Below are 12,786 nucleotides of genomic sequence, written 5' to 3' on the forward strand. Positions count from 1 at the left end.
AGAAAGAAAAAATGAAAATCAAGTTTTTACGTTACTATAATAATAATAATATTAATTATAATAATAATTTTCTTCTGAAAACTATTATTTGCCAACCTGGAACGTAAGATCAGCAGTATAGATGAATGTGCCATGTACCCTCAAAAACAATCGAATAAAATAATTATCTCCATCCTAAACATTAAATCCAGCCCCAGTAAAATGTTCGTAATATTAAGAAAAAATTGTGAATATCACCTGTTGTAAATGTCGAAGGTTAAAACATTTGTTTAGCCGCGCGCAAAAGCGGCTGTGTTATGATGAAGCATCCAGTTTGTAAGAAAGCAGGAGGACTGAGAGCGAGCAGCCGTCATCATTTCATAAATCAGAAGCCTCGTGGAAAGGATCAGGTGTCACTGTGCGCAAGGTTGTGTTACAGGTGGGTGGAAAAACTAATAATATGTTGAAAATCATTTGGTTTGCAAACATACAGGTAAATTCTTTTTCTTTATTCTTCTTCGTTTTACCACCAGGTTAGAATTCATCTTTAGGTTTCGAACGGGGGATATTTTAGTGACAGCAAGCTGACAGAAGCTTCGTGACGATATTCGGCTCTTAATTGAGCTTTTTGCAAAAGTGATGTTTAGTTTTCTTCAGACAGTGGCTTCTCTGGATAATCTGAATTCAAAAGCAGAGCTGTAAGCGTGATGTGCTGCTTTGCTTTACTCGTCCATTAATCAGACTTGGGTGCAACCAATGAGAAACCCGCGTGCGTAAAATATCTCTACATGCCATTTTTATCCCCCAATACTCAAGTGACCCCCAACTTGTTTGTCCCCCACGAGAATGCACGGTCTAAACGTGTGGCAGTGTTTTTGTCGGAAAAATAAAAATAAAACAAAAAAGTATATGCGGTATATACCCATGACTGATCTAAAAAAAATACGCCGTGCATCGTTTCCTCTGACATACAAGGATCAAATTACACAGTTAATATTATTATATTATAATCATTAAAGATGGCTGGGTTTGAAAGAATGCCTAATCGAGCATGATCGAAACTTGAAATAACAGAAGGGTTAAAAAAAAAAAAAAAACTGGATTCCAAAAGAGACCTTTAATTTGAAATTTATTGCAAACAAATAAAACGAAGGCTGAAAGATGTCTGGAGACATTTGCGTAAAAACGGTACAACATTTACTGTTAACAATAACTTTAATGTGATTTTTAATCTGTTTCGAAATGAATCAATTTATTTGATTCATATTCCCAACAATTATTATTTCAAAAACATTCTTATCCCAATTCTTGGCTGAAGCTACTGACACTTTATTCCACATTTCCTGGGACTACGCAGCACTTAAACCGTTTATTACAGAAACTTTCTTTTTTTAAAGAATAACCATGAAAAGAAATAACATAGCCATGTGTATGTGTGTGTCTGTGTGTTGTGATTTTCCCCGCTGCTTAAGAAGTGTCATGTCAAAGTGTGTAACGATTCTTACTCGCGTCGTCGGTGATTTGTGAAGAAACATTAGTAAGACTGCTATTTCCTTTTTTCTCTCTCTCTCCTCCTCTCTCTCTCTCTCTTTGGTAGCATGCTCAAGTCCCATTCTCTGGTCAAGTTCAGCGAGTTGTTCTCCGGACCCGACGGACGCTTCTTATTGGTAGGTTGCGACCGTTACATCACGCCGCTCATGACGCGCACGTCTTCCTGTTTCCTTCAGCCGTGTCTTAAAGTGGATCTTAGTGGCGGAGGAGCGCTCCAGCATCCAGTCCTCTGCATCCAGTGCGCCTCGGAGACACACATACACGCGGTCTCGTGCTCTCTCTCCCTCTCTCTCTCTAGCATACTCTCTATGTCTCTCACTCTTTCACACAGCACAGGATAGAGGGAGAGACCGACGCGCAAGAGCTCTTTTCATCTTCTATATTTTTCCCCTATTTGTTCTTTTCGCTCGCGTCGCCGACTTTATTCCAGCTCTTCATTCTCTGAGACACTGTTATATTCCAGCATACAGCAATCCTCGGTGCCCTGTGCGTATTCTCATTTTTCCCCCCCGCAGGAGTTCAGGTTGTCCCCCTCTTCATCAAAAGGGTAAGTAACCTTGTCCTCGGATACCTCCCTCTCTTGTTCTCGTTCTGCCTCGCCTGCGCACGGTGGGCGGAAAAAATAAACAAATCAAACATCGTTAACGGGGAAATTTATTATGGTAATCAACTGCTAATCATTTCGATACGACATTATTTGCTCTGTTTCGTACCCTCATCTTGATCTGTGGTGAGAGTTGCGCGAGCAGCCCGTGTTTGTCTCGAGGATGATTTGCGAGCGGTAGCCCAGCCTTCCTCATCAAAGCACAGAGATCAAGTTGATTTCCAACTTTAAAAAAGTAAGTTTGGGAAGCCAGTTTTTGTGCGAAAGGAATCGTGATTTCTAACAAGAGCTGTTTTTGGTTGGTTTTTTGGTTTTGTTTTGGGTTTTGTTTTTTGTTTTTTTAGGCTTCATGTGTTTGGCTCTCCTCCGCGCTTATTGTAAACTGTGAATTTGCTATGACCTCATATTGTCTTTGTCCCATTGGCTAAGTCTTATTTCGACTCATTACGGTTTTTTTTAATTGATAAGTCAAACAAAAAGTCTTGCACAGTAAACTACCGAGGTACTCAGCCCTCCCGGTTGGTAAATGGGGTTTCTATCTTGTGCGGTAGCTCTCTAGGACAGATGTGATAAAGCGCAGTGTTTCGATTGTGTGCGCAACTCTTTTGATATCCAAGTCTGTTCGCTGGCAACTAAACAGATATCCAAACCAACAGATTTCAGTCTCACTTGAAGAAATGTTGCCGGACTTTTAGTTCAAACCTTAAAGAATTATTTTTAATTGAGTTTAAAACTTGAACTTTGCTCCTTTAAAAAAATACTTTTTGCATTTTCCTTTTTTTTCCGTGAGAGGTTTAAATGGTCCTTTTATGCGTGTATTGTTTATGAGTTTTTAATTAAGGTGTATCCTTTAAGTTTGAGTGAATTTCTGTATGTGAGTATGACAGATGCTTAAAATTGTTGCAAGTTTTTTTTCTTTAAGAGAGAGAACGGGAGAGTGTGAGTGCGCATGGGCAATAGGGGACAGGTGCGTGTTCGGCAAAGACAGGTGCTGGTGACTATTTCAAGCAAGTTTCCTGAGACAGTGAAGTGCGTTTCTTCTTCTTTCTTTCTTTCTTTCTTTTTTTTTACTCGTGTGGATGTATCAGGTCTTGTCTGTATTCCTGGATATGGCTATCACGACCTGAGCCAAAGGCATTTATCAAATGTTTTATTTTAGAATACTGGTGTCACAGTTTAACCCAGTGTGCATCCAGTAAGTCTGTACTTTCACAGTTTTATCTGCTACAAAATGTCATTTTTCCTCCCTAAATTACATCAAATACCATGTGCAACATGTGCACCACACTGCACAGTTTGCAACAAAGCCAACAGCGATGTTGTGTGTGTGTGTGTGTGTGTGTGTGTGTGTGTGTGTGTGTGTGTGTGTGTGTGTGTGTGCATGCAGTGTGAAAGTGTGAGCCTTAGTGGCAAGACAGAAGTCTTTTAAAAAGTCTTTTCACATGCACTGACAATGTAAAGATGATACATTTCTTTTAGTTGTAGCTGAGGAAAAAGTATTCCTGAATCAAAAGAGAGAAATTTCTCCTGCTGTTTGCTTTCACTTGCACTTCAAAGAGAGCCTTCGAAATGAATGCTTTTGAATGTTAAATTATAAACTTAGATCTGAATCCGCCATGTGACATGACTGCAGCTGCATTTCCATGTGAGCCAAATCAATATTTTTTATGTTTGCACACTATAAAAAATTAAGTTACCTTAAATTCATTAGATTTTATCATTTTCTGACTGAGCCATTGTGAGTCCTGACAAAAACTGTCTTGTTTAAAAATAAAAATGTCCACCTACACTTTTATCCTGAGAAAACACTGAAACAATTCACAAATTACTCACCTCAAAATATGTAATTTTTTTTACAGAAATATTAAATTGTTTCTGACAATAACATTTGAGATAGGCTGCATCTGATATGGCTCTGACTGAGGCACTGCCACCGCTGCTTACATAGCATTATTGATGCAGCCCTGTACTAACAAAACGTTTTGCTTTCAGAAGGGCATTAGGGTTTTTTGTAAGAGCGCTTTAAGTTGCTCCTTGCCAGAGTTGACCCGCGTGACCTATTCATTTGAGCAGAATTAACTGCCCTTGCCAGATGAAAAGACAAACAAAAAACACAGAAGTGAGCTCATGCTGGCACCAAAATCAATAGGCCTATTTTGTGTTTCTTTTTTGTGTCACTTTTCCCATTGAGTACGATATGATGGCCATATTGATTAATGTGAATGCAGGACTTTTACAATTGCGCAAAGACTAAACGTGGTTTTAAATATTTTGAAATTTCTTGTTGAATTGACCGACAGCGTTTTAGGCTTCAGTAAAGTGTGTGCAGTGATATGTAGAATGTGTACGGCCTCCTCCTGCATGTTTTTTTGTTTTTTGATGATCTTAACCCTGTTTCTTTTTATTTGATTTTGGGAGCTCCTACGTTGGCTCTCACTGCACAATCATGGAAATGAGGACAAGTACTTAAGTAATTATCATAATTTTATGCAGCTTTGTGTTCCGTGGGAATTGGTTCAGTGTCGCGCAGCATGTAACATGGGACAGGATAAAATGTAGGACTTTGCCCTGGAATGTCGAGCCAAGGCCTAATTCTGACCCCGTCTCCCTTTAGCCCTGTGTCCTTACTACCTAAATGTAATCATGAATGTTTAACGTTCATCACTTGCAGAAACTAAGACGAGGTACTCCCTGCTGCTTTGAGAAAAATATCTTTAGTTTAGACCCATCGAATCGGCTACTCCAATTCTCTAGAGGTTAACGGATTCTGACTTTTTCAGTATATGAAAAAATGTTTAAGCTTTTTTCTTTCTTTTTTTTTTTGGTACAGCTTTGGTTCTTGCTTAAGGACAGGCCGAAGTGAGGGAGTCAGATTCTGAAAATATTTTTCACTTTGGTGAGTCATGCAGCTGTGATTTTTTTCCCCCCTCCAGGTACTCAGAGGCTTTGATCCTAGAGGACTGGGTGTGTGGGATATGGCCCAATAGCAGCAGCCCGTGATGCCGGACCATGACAGCGACTCCCTCCTGAACAGACAGACCAAGCGAAGACGTGTGGACATTGGTGTTAAGCGGACCGTGGGCAGCACATCCTCCTCCACAGCAGCAGTCACCACAGCCACCACTGATAACATTGCCCGCGCCAAAGCAGCCATTTTTAGTGCCATGAACTCTTTGAGCTCTCATTCTCACCACGGATCAGACACCGACTCCATGGAGTGCTCCGTTGTGCAGCCACATGGTGGGCCTGGCGTTGTGTCAGCTAGTGACAGTGAGTCCAAGTCCAATGTACTCCGAAAGCTACTGAAGAGGGCCAACTCATACGAGGACACCATGATGCCCTTCCCGGGCACCACCATTATCTCTCAGCTTCTCAAGAATAACATCGCCAAAAATGGAGGAGGGCCCGAGAGGGGAGAAAGAGGGGACCGGGGTGATAGAGGGGACTCTGGCTTCCCTGGATCAGGGCTCTCTAATGCAAGTTCTGATGCTCCCCAAGAGGATGCCTGCAGTAACTCCTCCCAGGACAGCACCCCACAAGAGTGTTTGTCACCATTTGGCCGTCCTCCTGGCCTGGCCACCTTTGACATAGAACGTCTCAATGATGAACACCTGCGTGCCAAGAGAGCTCGCGTAGAGAACATTATCCGTGGCATGAGCCATTCCCCCAGCGTGGTAGTACCTGCTGCTACCCGTCATGAGCGTGACCATGATATGGATGGAGAACGGGACATGGAGCTGGACTGCCCACCTCCTCAGTCTCAACAGCAGGCCCCCAGCAGCCCACGGGGAGGCGAGGTGTGCAGCAGTAGCCGAGAGAACAAGCGTAAACAGCGTTTGCCACAGCAGCAACAGCAGAGCTTCACCCAGCTGGTATGCCAGAGAAAGGAACAGAAGCAGGAAGAGCGACGGCAGCTCAAACTGCAGCTGGAGGACATGCAGAAGCAACTACGGCAGCTGCAGGAGAAGTTCTTTCAGATATACGACTCAACTGATGACTCAGAACACAACGACCTCCACAATGACATAGGAAACATGTCAGAGGACAGCCCAGCCAGGTCTGATAACGGAGGTGACGATCGGGGTGGAGATGACTTGCGCTCAGACAATGAGATGTCTGACCTGGATCCGGGCCATTTCATAGACAGGGCGAGGGCATTGCTTCAGGAGCAAGCCCTGCTGGCTGACGGAGAGAAGCCAAGAAGAGAAGGGCTTAGCAGGAACAAAGGACACGGAGGTCCGGGTTCCTCGATGCATGCTGAAGGCAAACAGCTGGCAGAAACGCTGAAGCAGGAACTCAATTCTGCCATGACCCAGGTGGTGGACACAGTGGTTAAGGTGTTTGCAAAGCCTCCACGCCCTACACCTCAGCAAGCCTTTCCTACACTTTCCATACCTCCTGAAAGATTTCCTACTGCTGTCAATGGAGACAACCCCAACTTTCACACCGCCAACCAGAGGCTGCAGTGCTTTGGCGATGTCATCATTCCCAATCCGCTCGACTCCTTTACCAGCATGCCCGGGATCCCCGGCGCAACCAATGACCAAACTGAGGCACTGCCCTTAGTAGTGAGGAAAGCACCCAGTGAGCACCACCACCAGGCCTCAGCTGTGGGTGCCCACGGTGGAAACCACCACCCCGCCCTTCACCCCTCCTCACTCTCTGCCTCCATGGGCTTCAGCCCCCCATCATTTAGACACCCCTTTCCACTGCCTCTCATGGGCTACCCTTTCCAGAGTCCTCTTGGCGCACCCCCAGGTAGTTACACAGGCAAGGACCGTAATTCACCAGACTCCATGGACCTGTCCAGGGAAAGCACCGGCTTGAGGACCAAGATGTCGTCAGGTCATCACCTGGGGCACCACCATCGCTCTTGTTCTCCAGCACACCCTGGCAGCACAGCCGAGGGGCTCTCCCTGTCCCTCATCAAGTCTGAGTGCAGTGATCTCCAGGACATGGCTGACATCTCACCCTACTCAGGCAGCAATGTATCCTTTAACAAATCAGGGTGGTGTGCGTGTGAGTGTGCACGTGTTATCGGTCTCAGCTGCGTTTGACGCTTGAAAGGCCAAGTAAATAAATGTTTTAACATTGTGTGGTCCCAACTTACAGAGGCATCAGACTATCTCATGCCTCTGTAAGCCAGGGGGGTAAAAAAATCTGATTTCTGGTGGTAATTCCCCATAGATACAGGTTCGAAACACTGCATCTGAGCCACAAAGAGTTAAAAATCAAATCTTTTTGAGTATGTTTGAAACTAGCCTAAGAAACTGAGAAATTGTTGATGAATCACTTTTCCTCCCACTGCTGTTCTCCTCTCCATTGTACTGCATTGTTGTATTTATTTTTACACTCATACCTCTTCCTTCTCACAGCACCCTACAGCTTTTTCTTCCATCTTCAAACCTAAGTGCTTTAAAAGCCTTCTTGTCACATATCGCTTACTCGCAAAAGATTAGGCCCCCACGACATTAACCACCCCAATTCTCTTTATAAAGATGGCCTGGAAGAACAAGGAGGGGAATAGCTTCCTGGAACTTGGCACACAATAGTGTTATATAGCCTGCCTTATAGTTTAACCCCTGTGTGCCCCAATCATGCCCTGTGGATAAAGAGGCTATCCCCTATGGGAGGCTCAAATTGAATCCCCTGGGGACACGGGACTAATAGCTTAAACATTCAGTGCCTTCTCCGTTTCCTGTGTACCTCCTTAGTCCCTAAGTATTCAACACCCCTTAACCCTCATAAAAGTTTGATTGGCGTCACACTACCTTTTTTTGTCTTCGTATCATTAACATTCATTATGTGCTTAACTAATTAATCCTACCGCTTTGTACCTGTTGTGGATATTATTAGCGAGTGAATATGTACACTTAACACTTTGGTTCCCTTGTTTGTGCACACCTGAGTGCAGAGCTTTTTGTGTGTCTGTGTGCGTGGATGCGTGTGTGCGTGTCTTTTTGTGTGTGCGTGTCACAAAAGGTTTGCCCGAGGATTCGGGAAAGATGTATATTTATGATTGCTTGTGTTTTCTCTTGTGTTCCTCTTATCATCCATCGCTGTTGTAAAAAGCCCACAATCATTGTCGTTTCTTCTCTCTTTTTTTCATTTCATAAAGATCTGTCAACAGCCCGGGGGGCCCTTCGGCTGTTGCTTGGCAGCCAAATACTTCTTTTTTTGTTTTCCCTCCCTGCAACCCCCCACACCCCCCTCCTCCCTCCTTTCTGTCTTTTCTTTGAAGCGGACGTTAACAGGTGTTTGCAGCGAGCTGTTTATCTTTCATTACCTCGCCTTGTCTTGTCTTCTGACCCAAGGGTGAACGCTTTCCAGAGATCCATAATCCTTTGCTTCTACGGGCTCCCGATGGAGGGATGAAAAGAGAGAGACATACAGAGACTGAGAGAAAGTAGAGAACAATCAAACCACATATGCCAGATGCTGTGGCTTTCATTGTAGCATTTATAAATTCAGGGCATTAACAGACGTACTCTTAAATGGAAAAGAATCGAAAGAACATGTCCACATGTGTTTGACATGTGCTTGTTTTTATTTTTTTCATATTTTATTTCTCAATCCACAGGTTTCGAAGCAAAGTTGGCCATTTACGAGATATAGTTTTGCGCATTCTTTATTTTAATTAGCGTGACATGTATGAATTTGTTTGTTTGAATTTGCATCTGTTTTTATAGCAGCTTCCATTAGTGTGTTTTTTTTTCCCTAAGCCTCAGAAGTCAGGGACAGCTTGTCAGACATTTTGCGAGGTGTGTTCAAGTTCACCAGGTCTCGGCAGTATTGTGGAGCAGATGGCTGCTATCAATTTCCTCATTTGTTCACAGTCCGACTCCAAATTTTCTTGTCCTTACACCTGGAATTAGGAAGTAGAGCAGCTATTTTCCTCTCATGACTTTGGGCTTTGGGGAAGTGTTGTGAGAATGATGATGTCTTGTCAGATGTGGCAGGCGAACAGTGGGCCAGCTGGTGTGAGTGCACCATCATGACAAAATAATAGCCTTGCACACCACCCCTAAGTCCAATCACAATTACATTTGCAAGCTGTGAGTGAATTGGAAATAGAAATGTCTCATTAGGAAATATGAAGCTTCTTAATTGGTGGCTCAGTGGAGGTGGTATGGTGATATAACCGGAGAGGTGAGACCTTAACATCTTTGTCTTAGAACAAATTTTAATTTCGGCGATAAGGACGTAAAGAGAGGGGGGGGGGGGGGGATGAAGCGACCCGTATACTAATTGAAAAAGCAAAAACAAATTAATCTAAGTGTAAAAGCGTGGCTTCAAACAAATCCCACCTTGCCTTATTGCAACAGAGATCTCTTTTCCTTCTGCCTCTCCCTCTCGCTCGCTCTGTCTGAGGATCCCATTGTATCCCCTCCACTCGGAGCAGATGGTGTGGTGTGGAAAGTGAAGTGCTGCTCTTTTGGCCAGGCCTGTCAGAGTAACACCAGCCTGCCAGGGTTTCCCCCACAAGACCCTCGCTGCGTATACAACTGACTCTCCCCTCTCTCTCTCTCTCTTACTGAATCACACAAAGTAGACAGGGTCTTTAAGGAGCCAACCCAGCGTGGTTCAGCATTTGCTGGCTTTGCCGTGTAACCCCGAGGCCAAGGGCAATCCAATCGAGCAGCTGATGCCTTCTTCCCGCTCTATAGTTACAGCTACATCTGGACACTTGACTGATTTTAACGGCCGCAGTCACCCCGGTTCATCATAAATTATGTCGAGCAATGTATCCTGTCCGCTCAAGTGTAAACAGTCTTCGGGAAAACTTAGAGCTGTATCTCCTGTGTGATTTAAATCCCTGCCTCGCTGATGAAAACCCTTGTTGAAACAGCCCGGGGTTTTAACACGTTCCCCCGCCCCCCATCCCCTGTTCCCTTTTCAATGTCTTATCCTCCAGATTGATATTATCAGTTGCATTATACGGCCGTTAATTCACCATGGAAATGGCTTGGGCCGTTCGGTGGCGCAGATGTGTTTCATTCTCCCCATCACTGGCTGAGTCCAAAGCCTCAGAGCCCCTCTTCTCCTTCTCCTCCTCCTTCTTTTGCTCCTCCAAGGGTTTGGCAGCATCAGAGGAGCTGGGGGGCAGGGGTGGAGCAAGGGGGTGGAGGAGGGGGATGTAATTGAAGGCTGGAACCATGCTATCCCTCAAGGTGCCCCCACCAACCCATCTCCATCCGCTCGCTGCTGCTCAATCCAGGCGATCCATTAGGAAGACGAGGGAATCTGACGTGTATTTGAATATAGTCTCTGTGAGCACGAGCTGGGTTTTTGTGCCGGTGTTCAGGACTATCTCCTAGACCTTGTTTTGTCACTGATATGAAGCCAACATCAGACAGTCATATTCAGGCTTGGCATGTGCTGTCGCCAAGCCATTAGGCCTTCTTGCCCGTCACTGGCGTTAACTGCTGTCTTTGTCTGTGATATGCAAATGTCTCCTTTTTTCTTCTTCCTTTTTTTAGGGGGGGGCGGAGGTTAGCACAGGGTGTAGGCAAAGGCGTTTGCTCGCTTTGACTGTGAAATGAGCCTCCTTATGTAAAAGCAAGAGCTGTAGTGCTGGCCAGCTTTTTATTTACCGTGACGCTCTCACACCTGATACGCACGATGCTAATTGCAAGCAAATGGTTCTGCTTTGGTGCACTGTCTTCAGCCTCCTCAACCCCCCTCTGCAGTAACCCCGCACTCATGCCTAAAAGGAAATTTGGTTACCCACCATCCAAATGATTATTTCTTGCCAAAATTACTGCCATTTATTACCAAGTTCTAGTTTGTGGCAATGTCTGTGTTTGCTTGATGTAGAAGTTTATTTTTGATGTTCTCCCCCCTCAAACTACTGTCGTTTTCCTTAATACCAGCTGTTTTCAGATCCAAGAAGGTCTCTCCCCAAACCATCTGAAGAAGGCCAAGCTCATGTTTTTCTATACCCGCTACCCAAGCTCTAACATGCTCAAGATGTATTTCTCTGATGTCAAGGTGAGTCCAAAACATGCTCATGATCTACAGACTTTCTTTGACCTTACAAACCTTTCCATTTTTGCCAGACACCCTTCAATAATTTGCTTTTAATGTTGCTTTGACGATCTCTCTGTTTGCTGTCTCGTGTGTAACAAATGAAAGGACAGGCAGACACCTTCTCCGACTTTCTGTCTTTTGCTCCAGTTTCTTCTCTACTTCCAACGCACCTGCTTTAAAAGGGGAAGTTTGATTTGTCAATTGTGATATGCCAGCTTCGGTTGCCACGAACAATGTACACTTGTCTTCCCTTAAAACGATGTTGTTTCCTTTACTAAGGCATTGGCTTTATGCAAAAGATGAAAGAAGAGGAAGTGGAATGGGTTTACGTGAGGGAGCTGTAGAGCCTATAAGTATTCTAAAGATAAAGACCGGGATGAGTAATGGAAGGGTGGAGAGGGCAGAGAGGAGGATGGAGCCTAGAGACAGAGGAGTGGTTATCTGAGCAGGTGTAAGGAGGACGGTTTAATGGAGGGAGAGGCGAAGCAAACAAGTTCAGTCGGGGAAGACGGAAGGGATAAGTGCAAGCGCCACTTGGGAGTTTAACGAAAAATTTGGAAAAGGAAGAACAATACTGCACAAGAAAAAAAAGGACCAGTAACACAATGGCCGTTGTAGATAACATGGTCGTTTTGTGTTATCGTTTTTTTTTTTTTTTTTTTTATGTATGTGTGCTTCTTTTTGGACTACACAGAGGAGTAAACACTGTGACAGACCCAGGTTTTCTCATTCAAATCAGAAGATAACGGTTCCCTTTTTTTCTCCCCTCTGCTCTTGTGTGCCGTCACCACCAACCGTGACTCGCGGTTCACTTGACTTTCACTCGTGATTTCTTTGGATGTTTGGAAATTCTCACATCATTTTTTTTTTTTAAAAAAACAACATTACAGCTTCAGACTGATTTCAATTTTCCTGTTCTATTTTTTTTTTTTTTTTTTTTTTTTTAAACATCGCAAACACTTAATATTGAAGGCTTTTAACTATTTTGCTCCAGTGACTAATCATTCCCATGGAGGTGGCCTCTCCTCATGAATGGCCTCATCAGATACTTAAACAAGGTCAAGATAATTAAGGGGATTATGAGTCACACACTGGTCTGTTTTTGTTTCCAGAGGAGGACAATAGACTCGAGCTGTAAGTTAGAAGACATGTATAGGAATGAGACCATCTAATTAGATTCACCCCGCGCAGCCTCTTAGCGAGTGGTTGTCTTCAGACAAAAAGTCGTGAAGGCTAATCGGGTCCTGACTAATCAAGTCTGGACTGTCAAGAACCCTGTGAACGTGAGAAGTGGGTTGCCCTAACAAGTGGAGGACGCCATGACTGTTGTTCCCCTTCATTAAGCTTCTTTTATGACTTTCTTTCTTTACTTTGAGGTGTTTTTTTAAATGTTTTGTCACGATTCCATTGTTGATATGACAGAATATCCTCTCACTAGCTCGAAGACATCTCTGTTATTGTTACGGATATTGTTATAATGATTGGCGAATAATGAAATATTAGATAAACGTATTCAGTCAATTAATAAAGCCAGCTAAAGTTATTGTACTTTGGCTTTACAGTATATGAATTATAGGTAGCTTTGATTTTGCTGCTTTTTCTACATTTCGCTTTCATTTTCA

At 43.8% G+C, this 12,786-nt stretch overlaps 1 protein-coding gene across 5 annotated transcripts in view; it reads left to right on the forward strand.

The window, feature by feature from the left end:
* Window positions 1-53: 53 nt before the first annotated feature.
* The window catches only part of LOC120725049 (prospero homeobox protein 1-like), a 31,817-nt gene continuing 19,084 nt past the window's right edge, over window positions 54-12,786 (forward strand). Inside the window, exons 1-4 of one of the 5 annotated variants that reach the window (XM_040017686.1) lie at window positions 54-418; window positions 1,577-1,646; window positions 5,068-7,122; window positions 11,018-11,125. In XM_040017686.1, the coding sequence (XP_039873620.1) occupies window positions 5,134-7,122; window positions 11,018-11,125 (2,097 nt within the window). In that variant the 5' untranslated portion in view covers window positions 54-418; window positions 1,577-1,646; window positions 5,068-5,133. The other 4 variants (XM_040017688.1, XM_040017687.1, XM_040017684.1 and 1 more) reach the window with 4 other exon arrangements.

The sequence above is a fragment of the Simochromis diagramma genome, unplaced genomic scaffold, assembly GCF_900408965.1.
Source record: "Simochromis diagramma unplaced genomic scaffold, fSimDia1.1 OVJJ01000802.1, whole genome shotgun sequence".
Lineage (NCBI taxonomy): Eukaryota > Metazoa > Chordata > Actinopteri > Cichliformes > Cichlidae > Simochromis > Simochromis diagramma.